This window comes from Aricia agestis, chromosome Z (genome assembly GCF_905147365.1).
Source record: "Aricia agestis chromosome Z, ilAriAges1.1, whole genome shotgun sequence".
NCBI lineage: Eukaryota > Metazoa > Arthropoda > Insecta > Lepidoptera > Lycaenidae > Aricia > Aricia agestis.
Window position 1 is genome coordinate 14,260,786 of NC_056428.1, and position 23,063 is coordinate 14,283,848.

Sequence of the window (23,063 nt, forward strand, 5' to 3'; positions counted from 1 at the left end):
CCCAACGTATTGAATCAATTCAGAGATCTTTTACGAGACACTTGGCATATGTCACCCCGCAGACAAACAATAAATTGCCATACAACGAGAGACTTTCGGTTTTTAAAATTGACAAGTTATCAGATCGCAGACGAATGCTTGATCTGGTATTCCTAAAAGATCTTATCACAGGTTCCACCCCTTACCAGGAACTGTTAGAAACTATAGGATTAGTAGTACCTAGACCTAATACCAGGATAAGGCAGAGACCTTTCTTTAATATTCCCGGCATAAAACGAATGTCGGCAAGAACGCTCCTATAATAAGAATGATCAATTCCTATAACATCCAGATGTTATAGGCATAAAACATATGATTTAGACATCTTTCATGATCGCTCCACATCCTTTAAGAAAAAAATATTATACTCATAAATTATATTATTTATTATCATATTGTTTTGTTATAATTTGACATTTTTATAGAAGTAAGTAATTAATTATATATTATTGTATTTTTTTAAATCGTCTATTGCATTAGTAATTGAAAATTGACATGTTAATCCTAATTATAATACTTGGTGGACATTATTAAAATTTTGCAATTTTTATAAGTAATTTAATAATATTTTCTGACATTATCCAAAATTACTTGTAATTTTCATTATTGACATTGAATAATTGATTTTTATTAACATTTCTATATAGTTGTTAAGTCTTTACCAAATGTTGCATTGTGTTTTAAATTTATTGTTGTGCATGTCTCTAATTGATATGAATGCTGTAAATGGACCTAATTGTTAATTATGAATGTAAGCTTGTATTCATATTGTTGATATGCCTAAATAAATAAATACTTTACCGTAAGAATAAACCTTTCTATGGTGACTATGCTAAGCAAGTCACTTTTTTATATTTAGTAATCTGTGGCTAAGCCTACTGGGAGTGGTGAGCCAAGATCTTTTCTTTATCGTTTCTTTATAGAATCGCCGACCAAAATGTATGGAATTGACATAAGACGAGTCGAACATAAATGTCATATTAAGTGAACGCTTATAATATTATGTCAATTCCATACATTTTGAACGGCGAACCGCGAATCTATAACGAAGCGATAACAAAAAAGTCTTGATTAAATGGCCTGGTCACAGCTGATCTTACCTCCTGGTTACACTGCGAGCAGAAGTCGTGTCGGCAGGTGGGGCAGTGAGCGGGACTGGCGGCTCGCACCTGGACCACCGTGTCGCAGCCAGGTCGCGGGCAGAACGCTCGCATGGCGTCCATCGCCACCTCTGTAAGTATAACAGTAGAGGATTAGAAGAGACGAATACCTGTGGAAATTAGAGAATAAGGACACTACAGATTGGTATTGATTAAATCGGAGTCTACCTCTGGAAATGTAACTAAATCACACTGTATCAGCCGATGCCGTGGGACGCTTTGGGGTCCAGGGGCGTGTCTACATTTTTTTTCAGCTCGGCCCCTACAAAAGTTATTGTAACGGACAGGAGCTCGACACCCTTGACCCTACTAACTAAAAGCATAATTTAATTCTTTGTTTAATTATGCAATTAGTTAGCCAACTATTTTGATGATCATCAGTGTGTCAGTGACGAAATCGGTGTATTTTACATATCAATTATAAAAGCTAAACTCTAAAGTAAGATCTGTTCAATTGAGACTTTTTACACTACCTACCTATGTTTAATTAGTCTACTATTGACATCATATTATCCTGAGAATATGAACTATCTGGTACATCGGAATTCAACTCTATGAGGGTTCAAAAAACTTCGAGAAAAGGTAGATAGTGCCCTTGCGTTTCGCTTGGCTCGTCTCGGCGGGTGCACTACCGTGCACCCAGATGTAAATCACTACAGCTGCGAATGGGAGACTGTTTAAAAACCGGCCAAGTACGAGTTGGACTCGCCCATGAAGGGTTCCGCAGCGGCAATAAGGTTTATTTTTATGAAATTAAAAGGGTTTTCATTTATTTTTATGTTTAAGTTGATTTAATGAAAGTTTATTTAAGGTTTACCATTTATGACGTATAAAAAAACTACTTGATAGATTTCGTTCAAACCAATTTTCGTTGGTAGTTTTTATAGTAATGTACATCATATATTTTTTTTAGACTTATCATGACTTTAGAAGTTAGAGGGGGGGGACACACATTTTATCACTTTGGAAGAGTCTCTCTCGCAAACTATTCAAGTTAGAAAAAAATGATATTAGAAACTTTAATATGATTTTTAAAGACCTATTCATAGATACCCCACACGTATAGGTTACATGAAAAAAAAAATATTTCAGTTGTACCTATGGGGACACCTAAAATTTTTAATATTTTTTCCATGATTGTATCAAAATCTTAATGCGGTTCACAAACTACATCTAATTACCAATTTTTAATAGTATAGCTCTTATAGTTTCGGAGAAAAGTGGCTGTGACATACGGACGGACAGACAGACAGACAGACATGACGAATCTATAAGGGTTCCGATTTTTGCCATTTGGCTACGGAACCCTAAAAATGGTGAGAAGTTATAAACTATGGTAAAATAGTGAACACAATATTTTCCAAAATAATTGATAGTGTATACATAATTACATATAATTCAAGTAAAATAAATTAAATCATATAAGATACATCTGTGTAGCCAAACACAGTGATTGCATTAGGAAACATCAATATTATCATATACGTGGAATGAGAGCAAAATACTTTATTAGTTCATTTATAAAACAGATACATATGGGCCCGTTTTATGGCGGACAGCCAAGTAAATAAGTAGCAATCATCTGTCTTTCGACATGTTCATTAAATCATTGTGCGCTTCAAACTATTATCATCTGTCCTGCAAGCTGCTTTTCTCAGCATTCTACCATAAAAATCCAGAAAAATTATAATTCCCGAAAAAACATCCGAGATATTTATTGTAACTGTCGAGTGCAAGGCTCTTACTTGTTTTGTGGGAATATGAGTGGAAGCTCCAAAGACAATCATTTGACCAATCGAGTTGGTATAATTAATCAGGCCGATGTTTACCGTCTTCATTATCATTTATCAGTATTCAAGTTTACATGCTCAGAAAACTTCAACAGCGCGAATCAGGATTATGGCGGTAATTAGTCCACCCTGTCCTATAATTTGTCAGACTTCTAAGGCATTGTGGCACATTTTGGTCAGATTTATAAGGAACTGTATCAAATGAATCCAGGCAACGGGACTGAGTATCAGCAGGCAGGAGTTTGCAATCGCGCCGCTAGGACGTTGGTGTGCGACCGGTGTAACGTGAATCCGTGTTTTAATAACCGTGACAAGTATTGCTCGCCCGTGACTGCTCTTGAACTATACTTTCATATCCAGTTCATCATTATCATTATCAGTAACATCATCTGGCTTTAACTTCTTCCATCGTTTTCATGGGAAGACTTGATATTTAGATTTTTGACAAACAGTTAGCAATATTATTGGCAAGTGGACCTTGCGTCTTATAACTTATTGGGCAAATCATGAGTTCCTGTAGATATCTACTGCAGCAAACGAAAGGGTAGCTTACAAAATGTTCATACAAACCATTTTCGAGAATGATTACTACAACTATAAACTAACTGTTCTGTTAACTCTCGGAAAGATTCCTCACGTCAAAGACAATATGCAGTTTTTGTTTAACTACTGCAGCAAACAAAAACGTACTGATGAAGCTACTTATGCATTGGCAATGCATGGGCGAGTGCGCGAAGACTATGCGCTCTGTTTACCGAACATAGGTATTTCTAGACACGGTCAAATAAGTATGCACTTATAGTGTTTGATGTGGTTATTATAGTCCGATTACAACATTAATATGGGTCGGCAAAAATGGAAGAGGAATAAGCAGTGTTTTTAGATTCACTTAGTGAGGCGAAGTGTGAGAATACAATTCTACCAATACGCTTCTTAGCGTGCACGGAGAAGCGCAATTGGTAGATCAGTGATCGGACTGGTTGTTAATGGGAGATTGGGATCAGAGGGTTATTGTATCTGAGAATAGGCAAGTAGCTGATCAATGTTATTGGGTCGCATTAGCCATTATGTTAAACTCAGCAGACAGCTTACGGCTAACATTGAATTTACTCTATCTGCCAAAGAATCAATTGGAACAAGGATGCACTTACCATGATTGAGACGGAACTTATTGTGTTTCTCGAGCAGTTCTGGCGGCAGCAGCGCCGCTAGCTCGTCGAGGGACAACGCCGCGCCGGCGCCGCACCGCGCGTCGGGACACGACACCTCGTACGCGCCATTCACCACTTCGAACTCCACGTACGCCGCCATGCACTAAAACAAAATGGCCGAAATTAGAATTTTTATCATAGTTCCCACATTCAACCCCCAGAGTTTGGACCCCGTCTTTGTTAAACTCGTAAATATACTGAATCAAATCATTTGAATTTTGTCTTCGTCATATTTAACCCCTAAAGTTTAAGTTTTAAGTTCTGTCCTAATTCGACACTCTCATAACTTTGATAGTACACAATCATTTCTATCAACATCCTTACCTAAATAATACCGAGCAAATCTTGGAACTCTACTAGTTCGTATGCCAACCTGCGACTTGAACTCAGTGTTACCAGGAGTCGTACAGAACGGGTATAAATGACTTCATTTTACGTCCAACCGTCCAACACCAGTCGCCTTTTGTGTAAAGGTACTATAAGAATAAGGATAAAGTAAACCTTTTGATTCGATGTTTTGACGCGGCTTCCTTTAAGAGCCCATATGGCCCTAACTTGACTACATACTTTAACCTAAATCTCAAAATCTGTAAGGTCTAGAAAACTGATTTTTTGACACAAGTAATTTCAGTTCATAAAGATTAAATGCTCAAGACGAAAACACGATTACTCAAAAAATGCTCGATAGTTTCTTTTTACAAAAAACCTTGTTTTAGACACATTTTTGCTTGGATCTTCGAAGTTTGCTGTCTTTTCTTTAATATTTTTTAATATCTAAAAAGGTATTGATAAAACCTAAATTTGCTCAAAACACTTTTTTCGTAATAATTATAGTTCATCTTTTATTCAAGTAAAACTAACTCGGCGATGATTCCGCGCCGTCCTTTTTCACCTGGCATATGAAAGACGGGCGTGAGTGTGAAGAGAGAAGGACGATGTTTGACTTTTAGAGTCAGGTGAGCTCTTAAGGGCGGGAAGACCAAGGAAAGAAAAGTATTCGTAGCGACGAAGCGCTGTTTGAAATACTACGATCGAGGCGGGCGGCGGGGCAACTTACTGCGGGGGGAACACGTTATTCGACCTTCTAAGCAGCGCTCGAGCGCGCCACAGTACAAACAATGAGCCGTAGTCTAATTAGCTATTTCATTTTATTTAGGATTTTGTTTCTTTTATTCATTTACCCCTTTATAATAAGTACATAATATAAAATACATACATACACTTCCCAGATTCGGCACATTTGTTCAGACCCTGATATAGACTAACATATTATTAAATACGAATACTCGGTAATGTTACATGGAAATATTACCTACATAAGACATTGATACGGGTTAAATTAATAACCACCTTTTTTTAAAGTTTGTTAAAAATAACCATGTTCTTACAAAACGAATTAGTAATTAGACAGTCCAAGATGCAAAGAAAATGTTGCAGAATAGGCATGATGACTATTTTTTTTTCTTATCGGTAATTGAAGGACACATCGTTGAAAAAATGACTCTGATAGCTTAAAAATTCACCAAGATATGACAATTCAAATATCTCATAAAAAAGACCTGCCCGAAACGCTCCATACAAAGTGCTACGAAAGACTAACGTCAGTCTTTCGTAGTTTGTACGCATCGGGAGACAACTTTGTTCGACAGGTATATTAAATATTGCGTTTATGAAAGTGGTTTCATAAGAAAAGTTGCTTTTAATTGCATAAGTGATAACTTATTATTATTATTCAAGTCGATTTTTTTTTCAATTAAATTTCTTAATATTTGTATACAATTTGATAAAATTGTACTTATACAAATATTAAGAAATTTAATTGAAAAAAAAATCGACTTGAATATCCAACTTTAAAGGCGCATAACAAAAAAAAAATACAAATGCTATCAAGCTGAAAGAACAATGGCCAAATCGTACCAGCTGGGCGGTGGCGTCCCGACATGCCATTAGTAGCAAAAATTCCCTAATATTTTAAGGCATCGAAAATCATTAGAGATGTGTCTATAAATAGCCACAAAAAAAAGATCAATATATTTTAGTTTCGTTATGTTCTGACAGCCGGCGATCATTCGCATTCGTTCTATTTTTTGGGTAATACTCGAGGAAAAATTGAAATAATTAGAAACGAGATCGCCGAATATACACTTGTAGGCTACACCGCAGTCGGTAAAAAGGTAGTTCTTAAGTCTAACCTCAAAATAATTGTAAACGTTATTAATTATTATAAAAAATCGTGGCTATTTAGACATAATTCTTAAACGGAATTATGTTTAGAGCATAATAACAACCAAATCTAACTATAGTTTATTTTGGGACATCAAAAATAAAAGTCGAGTCCAGCTCCTATACAAATTTGGCCATGATTTTTTTGGAAACACTTATTTTTTACCGTGATATCTTTATTTTATTAACAAAATTCGCTAATCTTTGACCTTGTCATCATCCCTGCATGTGTAGTGTGTACGTACTGCGAGTCTATAATATAAATTACAAAAAAAATACGGTGGAGTTCCAAATTACCATTTAGATGTACATCTCAATTCTCAATGCATATTACAATACTGTATGATAGACAATAGTATTACGGTTGTTGTTGCGCTAATTCTAAGGTAATTCTATCGGGCCTATTTTGGACTTGGTTTGCGTCACTTGTTAGCAATGATCAACCACTTGCATAATATGTTAACATTATTTCACAAATTGTAAAAATGTACCTATATTCAAAATGTTGCGAGAAAAAGTTGTACGGTCCGTCGTCGACGAGCGCCTTAGCGCGACTAAACCCACCTGCGCCTGCAATTTTATAGTTTTTTGATCGTCGTTTTTTTATACATCGATTAAATCGAGTCAAAAAAACGAAACGCCTTAGATATATTCTTTGTCTTTAATTCAGTACAAAAATTATCTGAAAATTCCAAATAATTTGGACATAGTATGGAAATTTCGTTAAAAGAAGAGGTAACTTTGGGATTTTTTTCTATCGAGTGAAGTTCAAGACATTGTGTAATGGAATACGAATTCCACTGCGTTAGATCCTTAACTAACACATATATTTTTTTCAGATTTTAAATTACTATATTTTTATGTCTCCTGTCACTTTTAAATCTTGAAAATCACCCGTTTCTGGGAATACAGGGCCTTAATTATATAAATTTGATTTGGGCAACCATAGAGGTAAATCTAACATTTTTCTGGCCGTAATCAGAAAGTAGAATGCGAACGTAGTGTAATGGTCTACAGGCATAATTTTATTTTGTAAATCAGGTTAATTAAATAAACATTAGACCCCGATTCTCATGTCCTTGTCATTAAAGGGATCATTTGTATAATGTGACGACATACATTGTGAATACGTTTAAAACCGGAGCTGTAAATAATTGTAATTACAAAAACCAGTCCTTCTCGTTTCGACAATGCGAGACCGGGGGCATACCTATGTACTGCTCAATAATATCTATGGAGTAAGAACAAACCAGTGCGTCGATTCACAGTGTTAAAAAATCTTGCAATTTCGACATGATTTCGATGCAGTATCGATAATTTACAAAATAGTTTTCTCGCAAAATGAAATTTAATTATTTGCACTGTCTGCACTCAGCAAAGCAAGTAAGCCTATCTATAATTTAGATTAACAAACGATACAATTATTTGCTTTTGTCGACTAGCCATACGTCCTCCAACAAAAGAGGGCTTAACCTTGTGAATTTATTAGACCCAGCATAATGTCTGATCTCGATAACATATAAGCCAACCATAAATCTTTCATCACACATTCAAAGATAAAGTTATTAAATCTGAAATTGATTTAGATTATGAAACATCACAATCGCGATAACCATTCGAATTTGTAATTTATTAGAAAGAGATAACATGATATGCAATAATCACGATGGAGATTACAAAATATATTATTATTGTTTCATCAAAGAAATTGATTAATAGGCAGAGGGTGTTACGTTATTTGGTCGGGTTAAGTCAAGTCAATATTAGCCGTGATCTATCCGAAGGGCTTGACAATTGACATAACCCAACCAAAATACGTATGTCCACCATATACCTATGAATCAATCAATTTCTTTAGTACAAAGCGACCCTGTAACAAGCCAAGTAAATGCATAATGCGGTAAAGGTACTGTCGTATATAAGTAGACGGCGTGAGGTTCAATGTTTCTTTTTCGTTATTGAAGTCTTTTAATAGGATCTGGGTCGTTCTGGGGTCAGGTCGAGACGCGATTACATTGACGTGCTCCTAAATGTTCTGATCAAAGCGAGTGCCTAGCGTAAAGAAATAATAATTAGTTTAGTGATTACATAGACCGTATTGAAAAGGTTCTAGAGCAGCCTTACCCAAAGTACGCGATAACGCCCCCCTGTGGGCGCTGAAGGTCTAAAGGGGGGCGGTGTGGGACCCAGAAAAAAATGGGGGAGTTGTGTAGACAACGCCCCCATTTTTTTCAATTTTAAATTGTAACAAAGGGGCGCTAAAACATAATTTGTTCTCTCAAGTGGGCAGTACACAAAATAAGTTTGGAAACTTCTGGTCTAGAGCCTACTAGTCTAGCGCCGAACGAAAGGCCCCAGAACCGCGGGTAGCAAGCACGATAGATCCAAAGTTCAGAATTTTTTTATATAGAAAAGTCACAATAGTCAATATTTTAACACAAGATTAACATAATTAATAAATTATTATTAGAGGTGTGAGGAAAGAGTAAGAATATCCATCTCTTAATTTTAGAACTCTATCTAATCTATGTTTAAACGACTATTTTAAGCACATTAAAAGCTGTTTCATTTACTACCGTACCGAAGAAAGTTTTCTAGCACTGTTTGCAAACAACTGAATTATTGCCTTGAGCGAGAGGTGTAAAGAGGGTAACCTCTTGAAGAGCCTTCCAGAGGAGAAAAATGGTCTTTAATGACCATCGAAGAAAGCTTACCGTGAGTAAAAGTCACAGATATTTTTCTTTAGTTAATCATGTATAAGTATTAAAAGTGCCTTGTTATGATTAACGTTACTAATTCATGAATCACGAGACAAATACATTATTGATCTAATCGACGTGGAAGGTGCGGCCTGTGCAGTGGCGTACTTTATAAATAATACATACTCAGTTTTATAAACAAACACAAACAACTGCCACTTAGATTTGTCCATATGTGGCGATCATTATTGGACGGGTAAATTAAACGATTCGAAACGATGGTAAAAATGTAACTGAAGAAAGACTGGCAGACTTTACTGACTAAATGCCAGAATTTCTTTGTCAATCGACAGATTGACAAAGAAATTCTGGCAATCTAATAGTTTGCAAAGTGACAACTTTGCAAACTATTCTACCGTATAAAGAAAGCCTTATCTAATATCCATACCTCATTCGAAACTGATGATGCTTCTAATGCTGTGGTAACAAGAAACATCATATTATAATTATCATCTGACTTTATCGAGCCGACTCCCAGTTATAATCCTTGTTGATTGGTCTTCGTTAAGAAGGAATCTACACCAGATCCCTCATCATGCTAATTTTAAGGCCCAAAATATGGCTAATTTGCCGGACACTCTCTGCGAATTCAAGGACCGATCAGGAAGGAATAACTGCAACAAGCCAACTTCAGAGTTCAGGGTTCGGACTAAGGCATTCCCAATTCGCCAGAAACTATCTGCTTAGTTTTAATGGCGTCGAAAGCATACAGTCCGGACGAAAGGTAAATGTTTTCAAATGTTCTTGACATTTGTAGAGCGATCCGCGACCAAACCGGTCTACAGTCCTAGGGTTGCCATGCGTCCAGACAAAGCCGGACATGGCTGTCAGGCTTTTATTAGCTTGGGCTATATGTATGTAACTGAATCTTAAGCACGATTTTTACCTATCTCCAGTAGCCTAATCAATTCGAAAGTATCTATATATTAATACGCAAGCGAAAAACTTTGTAAGTATCCCTTTTGACGAAAAATGCGGAAACGTAGGTGGATGAAATTTTGCACAGTTATAGTTTATATGGTGAAGGAGTGCATCGAGCTAATATTATTTAAACGCTTTTATTTAACTTGCTCTGTATGTATGTAAGTATGTATGTTCGGGTGAAATCTTGGAACTCAATTTTGGAGTAGATATATTTAACCGATCGAGCTGAAATTTTGCAGTCACGTTTAGTTTGGATGACAATACATGATATTGTATGTGACATCACTCTAAATCCAATATGGCCGACCATTCAAGATGGCGAAATAGTTATTTTCTATGCAGTTCTACCATATGGATATTAAATGAAAGGGCTTTTCAAGAGTAGCTCGAAAACGAATGTAATGTCATACTACATCCAATATGGCGGCTCATCCAAGATAGAGGTATAGTTATTTTTAATACACTTCTGCAATATGGGTATCAAATGAAAGGGCTCATTGAGAGTAACTTGGAAACGAATGTAATGTCATTTTAAATCCAATATGGCGTCTCATTCAAGGTAGATATAGTTATTTTTAATGCACTTCTGCAATATGGGTATCAAATGAAAGGGCTCATTGAGAGTAACTCGGAAACGAATGTAATGTCATTCTACATCCAATATGGTGGCTCATCTAAGATAGGGGAATATAGTTATTTTTAAAGCACTTCTGCAATATGGGTATCAAACAAAAAGGCTTATTGAGAGTAAATTAAAAAGTCATGTCGTGTCCTGTCGTGCCGTGTCGTATCGTATCGTAACATGAAGTGACGTGTCGTGTCGTGTCGTGTCGTGTTATGTCAAGTCAAAACCAGTCGGGCATTAGAAAATGCCAGGTTGAATCCGGTCATTTTTGTTAAGTGATATTTAATTTTTTTGTTGTAAAATTAAGTACGATTTCTTAAAGACTCAAATTAAGTTACCTAATCAGATTTTAACAAATTCTCGATACAAAACAAACTACAATCAAGCAGACTTAAGAAATCTAGTCAGAGATTTAACTAAAAAACAAAAAATAAATTATAAGCAAAAAACTTTTTGAAAAAAAGCTTTTATTTGAAAAGAAGAAAATAAATTTCCCCTTAAAAATTCTAACTATTAAGTTATAACCTCAATATATTATACAATTTGCATTATACCTAATAAAAGCTTGTCGCGAGACTTAACAATCTGTCAATATTTAATTACTTTAATAAAATAAAAAATATAATATCAGTTTACTGAGTTAAATTGGCACTCACTAGTTCATTATTAACAAATCACGCGACAAGCTTTTATTATCATGCAAATTGTATAATATTATATTGAGGTTATAACTTAATAGTTAGAATTTTTAAGGGGAAATTTATTTTCTTCTTTTTAAATAAAAGCTTTCTTTCAAAAAGTTTTTTGCTTATAATTTATTTAAATTATGCTTTTATCACACATTTTTTTAACAAATAAAACATTACACACACTACAATGCATACACTCAAGAAGATGACAGATTTTTGAGTGACAAACCTAACATACGAATTATACTCTTTTATTTATGGTTGAAGTCTGTTGACAACAAGTTGACAAATTGAAAATGGATTTAAATAGTTTTTAACCCCCGACAAAAAAGAGGGGTGTTATAAGTTTGACGTGTCTGTCTGTCTGTTTGTCTGTGTGTATCTGTCCCTGGCATCGTAGCATCCAAACGGGTGGACCGATTTTGATCTAGTTTTTTTTGTTTGAAAGCTGACATGATCGAGAGTGTTCTTAGCTATAATTCATCATCATCAGCCTGCTCAGTCCTGGACAATCAGGGTTTATCTGGTTCATGAAAGGCCGTTAGCAACTTGTAGTCGTTTGATGGGTTTTATGTTTCATTCTAGTTCGTGATATTTGTGAATATACAATATACGTATACACATAATAATGGAAAGTTGACCTGGTGCTGCAGCATCATCTGGTAATCAATAGGATATCCAACTCCTCACCAACTAAGAGCAGAGGTTTCGTGTTTGGGCTCATTTTAATTGTGACAACCGGTAAGAAGTAGATAAAGTATAAACAGTAAATATTTACATGCTGCTGCTGCAGAATCACCTGCATTCTATAGGAACCGAGCTTCGTATGAACCCAAAGTGGAGGTTTCATGTTTGGGCTCATTTTAACGGCGTCATCTAAAAGGACATTGATAGATGGTAATCATGAGAATATGATTCTGTCAGGAATTACACAGGAATTATTCTGCACTACAACCAACACAAGTTTAAAAAGTATGAAATAAAATTAAATTAAGAAATTTAAAAAAACCCCGCCAAAACTACTTTAAAAAGTAATGAAATAATATTTACTGCCTTTAAGTTCAAATAATTCCTAACTCGTGTAAAGTAATATTTTAGTCCATAATTGTTGTCAAGGTGTGTCGGGGGACCGCTAATGTAGATGTTTAATTTCACTTAACAAGTTTAAGGATCAATTAACAGCGATCTGAATCGAGATAGGTAATCAGCAACTTGGCGGTTGTAGGTTGTAGTTTACTTGGCGGTCCCCCGACACACCGTGACAACAATTATGGACCAAAATATTACTTTACACAAATTAGGAATTATTTGAACTTAAAGGCAGTAAATATTATTTCATTACTTTTTAAAGTTGTTCTGGCGGGGGATTTTATAAATTTCTTAATTTATTATTATTGAATCTTAGATACTATTAGACAATACTTACACGACCAGTTTTTTGCAAATTAAACGTAGTAGTACTAATGTGTTTGAAACTAAGATCGAATTTCGACCATTGGGCGATATCTAGTACGCATTATGAGCCAATGATAATACAATAATTTGTTAAAAATTTGAAAAAAATAATAAAAAAGGTTTTTTTTAACTTTTTTAAACTATTGTTTATTGGAAACTTTTATCTATACTAATATTATAAAGCGGAAGAGTTTGTTTGTTTGTAATTTGAATGAACGCGTTAATCTCAGGAACTACTGGTCCGATTTGAAAAATTATTTCAGTGTTAGATAGTCCATTTATCGAGGAAGGCTTTAGGCTATATTTTATCACGCTAAGCCCCGATTTCTGCAACGACTGTTAAAGTTAACGCTCGAATTAGTATCACGTTACTTCTTTCATTTTTCTTATGAATGAAAGAGAAGACGTTACTTCTTTCATTTTTCTTATGAATGAAAGAGAAGACATGACATTGTAACATACGTTGGTGAAATTGGGGCTAAGACTAATAGGAGCTAAGAAATGAAGGAAAATGTGGATAAAACGGGAGAAACTATTTGAAAGGGCTTATCTCACGAACTACTGGAGCAACGGGCCACGTGTGATAATATTGATAATGAATTGATTTTAGTCATTTTTAGGGTTCCGTACCCAAAGGGTAAAAACGGGACCCTATTACTGAGACTTCGATGTCTGTCTGTCTATCCCAGGCTGTAACTCAAGAACGGTAATAGCTAGAAAGTTGAAATTTTAAAATATTGAAGGGGGCTCCCATACAACAAACGTGATTTTTTTATCATTTTTGCTCGGAATCAACGATCACAACAGGTAACCACCTGAAGTGTTCACAAAATACTTCGTTTTATTTATAATTCATACGTATATAAGACTATATAATTATATCTCTAAAGTTTCAATCCATCCACTCAACTCTGCCCTTTACTTCAAGCCTTGCACTCTCCTCCGCATGAACGAAGTCATAAAGTTCACAAGACAGCCACTGATAAAAATAGTACGAGCACGAGCCCCGGTAAAATTCCACAGGAAGATAAAATCGCTTACAGCCAGTTCTAAGTTATCTCAAATCTGAAGAAAACAAGTTCAACAAATGTAGCAAAATATGCATTAAAAATAAAAATGAAGATTGTTTATTACACAAAAATGACCAAAACGCCACCTAAAACTGTATAAAGATAATATTATATTACATACACTTTATACATACATATATTATACAGAAGCTACACTACCGAAAACGCAAATAAATTGCTATTATGTTACTAAAGATATATAATTCAAATTGTTGTTACTAAAGATATATAATTCAAAATCACATGGATGCTTTTAAAACAACTATGGCGCTGATAATTCCTGCCCCTACTTGTTTTACATATTGTACTTTAACAGCAAACGTTAAACATATTCCACGACTATTAATAAACATAAGAAGAATTATAATACCAGCCTACTTAAACATTTCAAGTATGGATGAGCTTTGGAGATGTCTTATCGTTAATCATTAATTAGGCACTTAAGCACGTGGAAATAGTTCTATTTTGAGGTTCGATTCGTAGAAGCCCTCCTGCATCAGGTTTTCTGACTTTTTAAATTGTCTAAAATCGAACACCTTATATTCAGTCTCCAATATTATTGAAAAGAAAAACTCCTGACGAAAAACCTCAAAAACTTGCCTTCAAAAGTCATCAGCAAGATAATTGACAACATGAGTATTGGATAATAATTATTCATCTTTGGCGCTAAGACTTGTAAATAAGGAAAACTTTGCTATTAAAGCTTAATATGCTATATCAGATGGAATGAACCCTTTGAGATTTACCCGCACTTATTTATATCTCCGGAATATGCTCTTAGAAATCCCATGAGAGGTATCCTCTCAAATATTTTCAGGGAACTACTTTTACGAGGTCCCTATTCCCTAACAGACAGTTTATTTAAGATAAGTGTGGATTATATTAGGATTTGCAGAATCAGACGCGAAAAGATCAAGACTATCGCAAATAGATGAAGATCGACTCCTAAAACCACAACCTTAGGCGCAGTTAGTAAAACACACCCACCAAAATTATGGATATGATCCTGTATGCGGATTTTTTGAAATAAATGAATACATTTTGACGAAATTAGGAGGAAATTATCCTAAAATTCACATTTGTGTAGGCGAGATGAATTATGCATGTGAATAACTATTATCAAGTAGGTAATCTTAAGCCTTTTTAAAAGTTTTTATGTCTCCCAATCATCATCATCTTCTGTATTTGCTGAGAATCGTGTTTATTGAATTTTCTTCTTGTGACAATACAAATTACAGTGATATTGAAAGTCTCAAAATTGAAATTTAATGATACTTGGGAAGTGCGAGATACGGTCTTGTAATAAGTTTTTAACCGATTTCCAAAAAGGAGGAGGTTATAATTATGTTCGTCTGTATATTTTTTTTTGTATGTTCAACGATCACTTCGCCGTTTGTAGACCGATTTTCAAGATTTTTTCGCTATTGTATAGGGTATAATCCGAATTTGGTAAATGTTCATAAAAGTGGTAACTCGATGATGGGATCCATAAGTAATCGAGGGAATTCCTCGCTATTTATACTAAAATCCACTATTTACCTGGATGATATTGTGATTTCGGTTCATTATTATGATGCTTTTGGATATAATTATATGAAGTAAGTACTCTAAGTAAATCTCACCAAAAAGTTAGATTTTGCACCAAGATATACCATGGTTCGAAGGTGGTGAACAGATCTCCGGCCTCCTCATAGATACATGTTTGGGGGTTTCGACGTTGTTTCAATAATTCAAGGCATATAATATGCTTATTGTACGTAAGATTAATCATCATCATCGTTACTACCCTTATACCTTGCAAAATCACATTACGACTCTATTATTAGTATTATTAGTGTTTTTCATAGCTGTTTTATACATCTGTTTTACCATTTCAAACAGCACAAGATGCTGAAATAAACCTTAAGACATAAATTGGAATTGGTCAAAGATCACAAGAAACAAAAATTAATGGAAATTATTTTTTAACAAAAAATTTAGAAGAATATCGGTTTTACCTTGGAAGTCGTCCAAGGTAAAACCGATATTCTTATAAATGATTAAAAAAGTATGAAATAATTCTTATTCTTCATTAGTGCCTTTTTCAAAATTCGACGATATTTAATGAAGAATAAGAATTAATTCATACTTTTTAGATCATTTGAAGAATATCGTTTTTACCTTGGAAGTACGGTTAAATTTTTTGTTAAAAAAAAATTCCATTAATTTTTGGTTCTTGTGAGCTTTGACTAATTCCAATTTATGTCAGGTTTATTTCAGCATCTTGTGCTATTTGAAATGGTAAAACAGACTATAATTAAAAATGGTTGCACTATTGTCATTGATGCTTCCATCTAGTGAAACTCTAGTTGGCAAAAAATTCAAAAAATTCTAGCACAAAAATGCTTTGACATCTCCATAATTTATTTGAGTTGTGAATATAGCGGTAAAATAAACTAGGTTACACCAACTACTAACTAGCGGGCCAAACACCTGTACCCGATATCACAAAGTTTCGACTTTAATTTCCCCGTTTATGCAAAACGATGAAATCATCTAGTATCTTAAATGCAAATTTAGCAAAAACTAAAGTAAAAGTCTGGAAAAAAAAGACTCGGATAATATGGTATATTATGTACAATTAAGTAATATTAAAGTGGTATTTTTCTCCAAAATTTATTTCAAAAGGTAAAAAACGTGATGCTGATCATGTCACAAATATTCACAATACCATTATATTATTAAAATAAAAGGAGACATGCACTAAGGACATTCAGGCTGTATTTAGTCCTGGCGGTTCGAATGAAGTACCAGGAGAGCAGCGCGTCATAGGAGGTAGTATTCGCAGCTACCGGTTCTGTGGCGTAGGTATCGCGCACATGATCTACATAAGGCCACAGAATTTGACGTAACTCCGGCCGTCGACACGTTTCATTGTGCAAGAGGCAGGCGCTCGCCGACCGATACACCTCTTCGATTTTATGCTCGCCTGGTGCTCGAGAGGAATGAACGTGTGTTACTTGTTTGGTTATGTTGACACAAAACAGTATAAAACTGGAATGATTCTGTCAACTAGTGTCATCTTATAAAGATGTTTCCAGAGAGCATAATATTGTGTCCTGTTTAAATAAAAAAATATAACACTTCCACACCAGAGCGGATAATTAATAGAAGATAGTAGATACCTTCGGGGCACGACCCCCAAAAGTCTAAAACACGAGGCCGATACAAAATATTTAATTAATTGTAACAATCAACAAGGCTTTTAGTGTTCCTGTTCCGGTACAATCACCAGTAAATTGCAAAGTGGTATGTGCTGTTAATTATAAACCGGTACTTATTCAATTGATTGACGCTACTGCACGTCCACATTGAGCTAATTTATTTAATCTAGAATGAATCGTCAAGCCAACCTTATTACCAAGGTAGAGTACTGTATGCGAGGGTAAGCTAACCCTTACTATACCGGAAAAAGGTGAGCAAACTACATACTTGTTTTATTCACTTGTCTTATTTTTCTATAATATGCTAAAAGGATTACATACTACAATGGCATTTGGCACCCTCGGTGCTTTCTTGATGAAATTCTATACATGGCTTTATCTTGCTTCACTTTCTAAGTACTAGTTTTTAGGTTGTTTAACTTTCGGGCATTTAAAAAATGACAGACTCAAATATCAGGACTTTTCCATGCAATACTAGAAGATTCGATCATCCATTTCAATTCTTCTTAATCAAACAATACGTTTTATTTGAAGGTCAGAAGTCAGTTGGACTCGAGCGTCACGTAGCGACCAGTGACCACCCGCGCGTGAAATTGCATCAGGTAATAAAAGAAAATTCTAATTGAGATTTTGAAGACCCATTTTGTGAACAAACAAAAATGTAATTATATTTATATATAATTACATGTTTGTTTGTTAACAAAATGAGTCCAATTGGGATTTTTTTTAGATTTCAGTCACGGACTCCTAGAAAATAAAAAGGATGAATTTCATTGTCATTAAGGCAACATACTGAATTTGGAAAAAGACAAATAAAAGAGTTTTGGCCAAGTTAAACAAGCATAATATTACAAGTCACGACCTTGTTAAAAGGAACTGCAGAGTTCAGCGGATACGTAAGCAACAAGGTACCTATCATCTTAGAATTACGACCCATTGAAACTGGCTAAAGGTACTCAATCAAATAATTCCTTGGCGAACGAAGTTTGTGACTGAACAATGCAGACATTGTCCATTCATTTTGACTGCAGCGAATATGGACAATAGTTTGCAACATTTTATCTCACAGGGCCTATGGTAGTTTATAGTCGAATAAATTGGATTCGACTGACATGGTATCTATCTGGAGATAAAGAATACCTATATGGTAAAATTTGCCTCATTGGTAAGTGGGCCGCGATTCACTTTAGGAATCAGAATATGGCTCCTTACCGTCATCGTCGTTATTAGGCTCGCATGGCAAGTCTTTAGTCACCATTTTAATCTACAATTAACACTCTCCAGCTCCACGGCCTATGTTAGTTTGTTTATACCTTGAGCTCTTTCAAAGTCAGCCCATATCAGTTCATAAAGAAATAAGACGTACATGGCAGATCTACGTCAGCACTCAGCGCCGCGCGCCGGCGCTATGACCATCAATAGAGAATAATTACCATGCATTATTAAATAATACATACAATTACACAATTATAACAATTTATTAATTATAAGCTAACAGTGTAATTGCTTTTAAATGTAGATTAATTAAAAACTGAACTTTGAACTTGAGTAGGTGAAACAGAAACTCTATAATTGGCTGTCGGCTGATAACCATCAGAATTTGTTGTCACGAGCAGGGTTCAACTTTCACCTTTACATTGCATTAGCTGAACGATTTAATTGCGTTCTTTGAAGATTAAAGTAATTGACAAAGCATTTGTACAGAAACCACTTTAAACCAACTGCCAAAAACCGCATTATAATCGATTGCGCACTGCGATTAACTCCACATAGAAGCGTTACTGTTTTTTTTTTAAAGGTCCTCAAGGCAAACCGACAAAAGGGAGGTTACATAACGACATAATGGGGATTGTTTAGTCCAGTAGTCATCAGTAAGTCATCAAATCGCGTGCCCGTAATGAAGCATACTCGAGCTGCACCACGATTGTTAGTTATACAATACGTTGTGTAACGGTTGCGTAACCTTCTAATCTGCCGCCAGCCAGCTTGCCAGCGCTGATAACGACGAACTTCGAAAACAAAAATGTACAGGAGGCTCACTACGAAACCGTTTTGAGACTTAAACAATCGAATCAGAATACCAGGTCCTACTCTAATAAACCTAAAATGGACGTGGCCGCGGCATTCTGATTCGATCGTATGAGCTTAGGCATTGCTATGGTGCTATCAGAGACATTGAGTCATAGGCGGGCATTCGTAATTTAGGCAGGATATGTCAATCAGCTGACATTTCAGAGAATTTTTTTTTCAAAAGTTGGAGAGAAAAAAAAATCGAACTCTTGATTTATGGCATATTTTAGTGACAAATTGGCTATCAAATATATTTTTTTCTAACTTTTGAAAAAAAAAATGTTTTCTCTGGCTTCATACTAATTTGACTTATACTTCATAGGAAAATCGTTATATCTTCTAAATTATCTGACTTAGAGCATTGAAGTAAAGAATTTATTTAAGATAAGAACCTCCTCTATCTTTAAAAAAAAAAAGAACCAGTTTAATGTGCTAGATTTTTCACAAAAAGCCATTAATTAAAAAATACACAATTTTTTTTCTTAAACTTTGGTTTTTCTATGTTTAATTCCACGAAATTTATAACATAATGCCTATGTAAACGTAGTCCACAAGTTTAGCGATCTAATTAGATCTTTTTTATCTTCATAGGATATTTACATGAGAAGTACTAGTCAGATTAGTGTGAAAGTCCGAGAAAAATTAAAATGGCTGCCATTTTACAACCGTGAGAGAGAGATAAAATTTGAGGGCCAATTTGTCGATAAAATATGCCATAGATTATGACATTAAAGGATCGGACACCGGTGTCGGGACACATTGTATATTAATGCGTGAGCCAAAAACTTTGTATCCCTTTTGACGAAAAACGGGGAACGTAGGTGAATGAAATTTTGCACAGTTACAGTTTATAATGGTAAAGGAGTGCATCGAGCTAATATTATTTTGAAATTATGCTTTTATCATACATTTTTTTAACAAATAAAACATTACACACACTACAACACACACACTAGGAAAAATTACAGATTTTTGAGTGACAAGCCTATACATACGAATTATACTCTTTTATTTATAGTTGAAGTCTGTTGACAACAAGGTGACAAATTGAAAATGGATTATAGTTTTTTTTATTGAATCTTAGATACTATTAGACAATGCTTACATGGCCAGTCTGAGATCAGCTGAGTCCCAGAGACAAGAGTTGAAAAATATATTATAAAGTCAATATTTTTTTACAAAATATAGGTAGTAGTCCTAATGTCGTTGAAACTAAGGTCGAATTTCGACCATTGGGCGATCTCTAGTTTTAATAAATTTATCAAGTACTGATAGATTGTTATGTCTCACGACAAGCTTTTATTATCATGCAAATTGATAAATTTAACGTCACGTAACGTCACGTAACGTCATGTCACGTCACGACAAGACACGAAATGACACGCACGACACGACACGACTTGAATATTATTTTTCAATTTACTCTCAATGAGCCTTTTTATTTGATACCCATATTGCAGAAGTGCTTTAAAATAACTATTCCCCTATCTCGACTAAGCTGTCATATTGGATATAGAATGCCATTACATTCGTTTCCGAGTTACTCTCAGTAAGTCCTTTCATTACCCATATTGCAGAAGTGCATTAAAAATAATTACTATTCCCGTATCTTGGATGAGCCGCCATATTGGATGTAGAATGACGTTACATTAGTTTTCGGGTTACTTTCAATGAGCCCCATTTGATACCCATATTGCAGAAGTGCATTAAAAATAACTATTCCCGTATCTTGGATGAGCCGCCATATTGGATGTAGAATGACGTTACATTCTTTTTCGGGTTACTTTCAATGAGCTCCGTTTGATACCCATTTTGTAGAAGTGCATTAAAAATAACTATTCCTCTATCTTGGATGAGCCACCATGTTGGAATTAGGATGTAGAATGAAATTACATTCGTTTTCGAGTTACTCTCAAAAAGCCGGAAGCCCTTTCATTTAATATCCATATTGTAGGACTGCATAGAGAATAATTATTTCGCCATCTTGGATGGTCGGCCATATTGGATTTAGAGTGATGTCACATACCATATCGTGCATGGTCATCCAAACTAAACGCGTATGCAAAATTTCAGCTCAATCGGTTAAATACCTATATCTACCTTAAAATTGAGTTCCAAAATTCCACCGTAACATACATACTTACATACATACAGAGCAAGTTAAATAAAAGCTTATAACTTCTAATTAATAAAAAACGCAGGTGTACTAATTACCACTGTGACTTTAGAATAGGTGTCCATAAATGGATTTGAACGAGAATTCACAGAGGAGGCGTAAGCCTTTTTGGTTTTGATCTTAAACATACATAATAATATGTTTATCGTGTTAGCTCTGACTGCTCTGAGGGCATCACACTTTGTCAATCTCCAAAATTAGCCACGATAATTGTTCGTACAAACACCACCAAGTTTACTTTAAGCTTTAAGCATCAAACAAAACACAATGTGATTTGTTAATTCATAGCTATTAAGTGGTAATAAATTATGACTATTATAATAAAGACCTTGGAGTGAGTGCTAATAAGCATCTGTGGGACGTAGAGCGTCGATCACGCATTTTAAAGCAGAAAGATCTAAGCCTGATTTCGCTTAGCGCTGATATTTCATACATTTTGGTGTCGGCACTCGGCGCCGACGGTCAGTTAGACACTAAAATAATTCTGCGGAACAAAAAGCAGCTGGGTATCAAGCAAAATGTCTAAGTTGATGTGCAAAAGAATTTTTATAGGGGGTTTATTAGGCGAGAAAAACAAAGATGAGTGTCTTCTAGAAACAAGAATTAAAAACTTTTTTAGGGGAGAATTACCATGCCAAATTTCATCAAAATCGATTCAACGGTTTCAGCGTTAAAATGATCCAGGCAGACACACTTTTGCATTTATAATGTTACTAAGTATAGATTCCTATATATAATATGAAACTGGAATCTTAACTGTTGGTTCTCAATATGTCCTATCAAATGTATTATAAGTTAAAAAGAATATAATATATCAATTCAAGAAAAAATGCGATACCCGCCATGGGAGTATTAATATATACTAGAGATCGCCCAATGGTCGAAATTCGACCTTAGTTTCAACGACATTAGGACTACTACCTATATTTTGTAAAAAAAACTTGTCTCTGGGACTCAGCTGATCTCAGACTGGCCGTGTAAGCATTGTTTATTAGTATCTCAGATTCAATAAAAAAAAACTATTATTCATTTTCAATTTGTCACCTTGTTGTCAACAGACTTCAACCATAAATAAAATTAAAATGAGTATAAATTCGTACGTATAGGCTTGTGACTCAAAAATCTGTCATTTTTCCCCGTGTGTGTGTAATGTTTTATTTGTTAAAAAAATGTATGATAAAAGCATAATTTCAAAATAATTTAATAGTCTGTGCGTTCTAAGATGATATGGGTGACAGTTTTCATGTTCCTTGCTACGGGTTTTTTTAAAAGAAAACAAAAAAAAAACAATGTAATAAATTATATTCCATCTACAAAAACAAAATATGTTTCCTATAATTGTAAATGAATACAAATGAAAAGATGCTAAATGCTAACCTATTAATAAAAATTATAAATATTAACTGTAAAATAGGAGTATAAAATTATTGTTATGAAAACATTTGAAAAATGTCATATGCATGAAACGGAACTTATGTCAATAGAGATTGACTCTGTTGAATCGAAATCAAATCGATAAAAAAGGGCGGCCATCTTAAATCGCCGGCACCACTGAAATGTCAGTACGAAATCGATAATTTCGATTGCAATTCCTTTACGAAGAGATTCGATAGTTTTAAACTATCGATTAATTTTTGTTAGGTAACTTCCCTACTATTGTCAATTATAA

The 23,063-nt window shown here is 34.7% G+C and overlaps 1 protein-coding gene across 1 annotated transcript in view; it reads right to left on the reverse strand.

The window, feature by feature from the left end:
* LOC121738478 overlaps positions 1–23,063 on the reverse strand; it is a 110,874-nt gene that overhangs the window by 16,599 nt on the left and 71,212 nt on the right. The window contains exons 7-8 of the mRNA XM_042130547.1: positions 4,141–4,303; positions 1,140–1,270 (exon numbers count right to left, since the gene is read on the reverse strand). Of these exons, the coding sequence (XP_041986481.1) occupies positions 1,140–1,270; positions 4,141–4,303 (294 nt within the window). The remainder of the gene's footprint in view (positions 1–1,139; positions 1,271–4,140; positions 4,304–23,063) is intronic.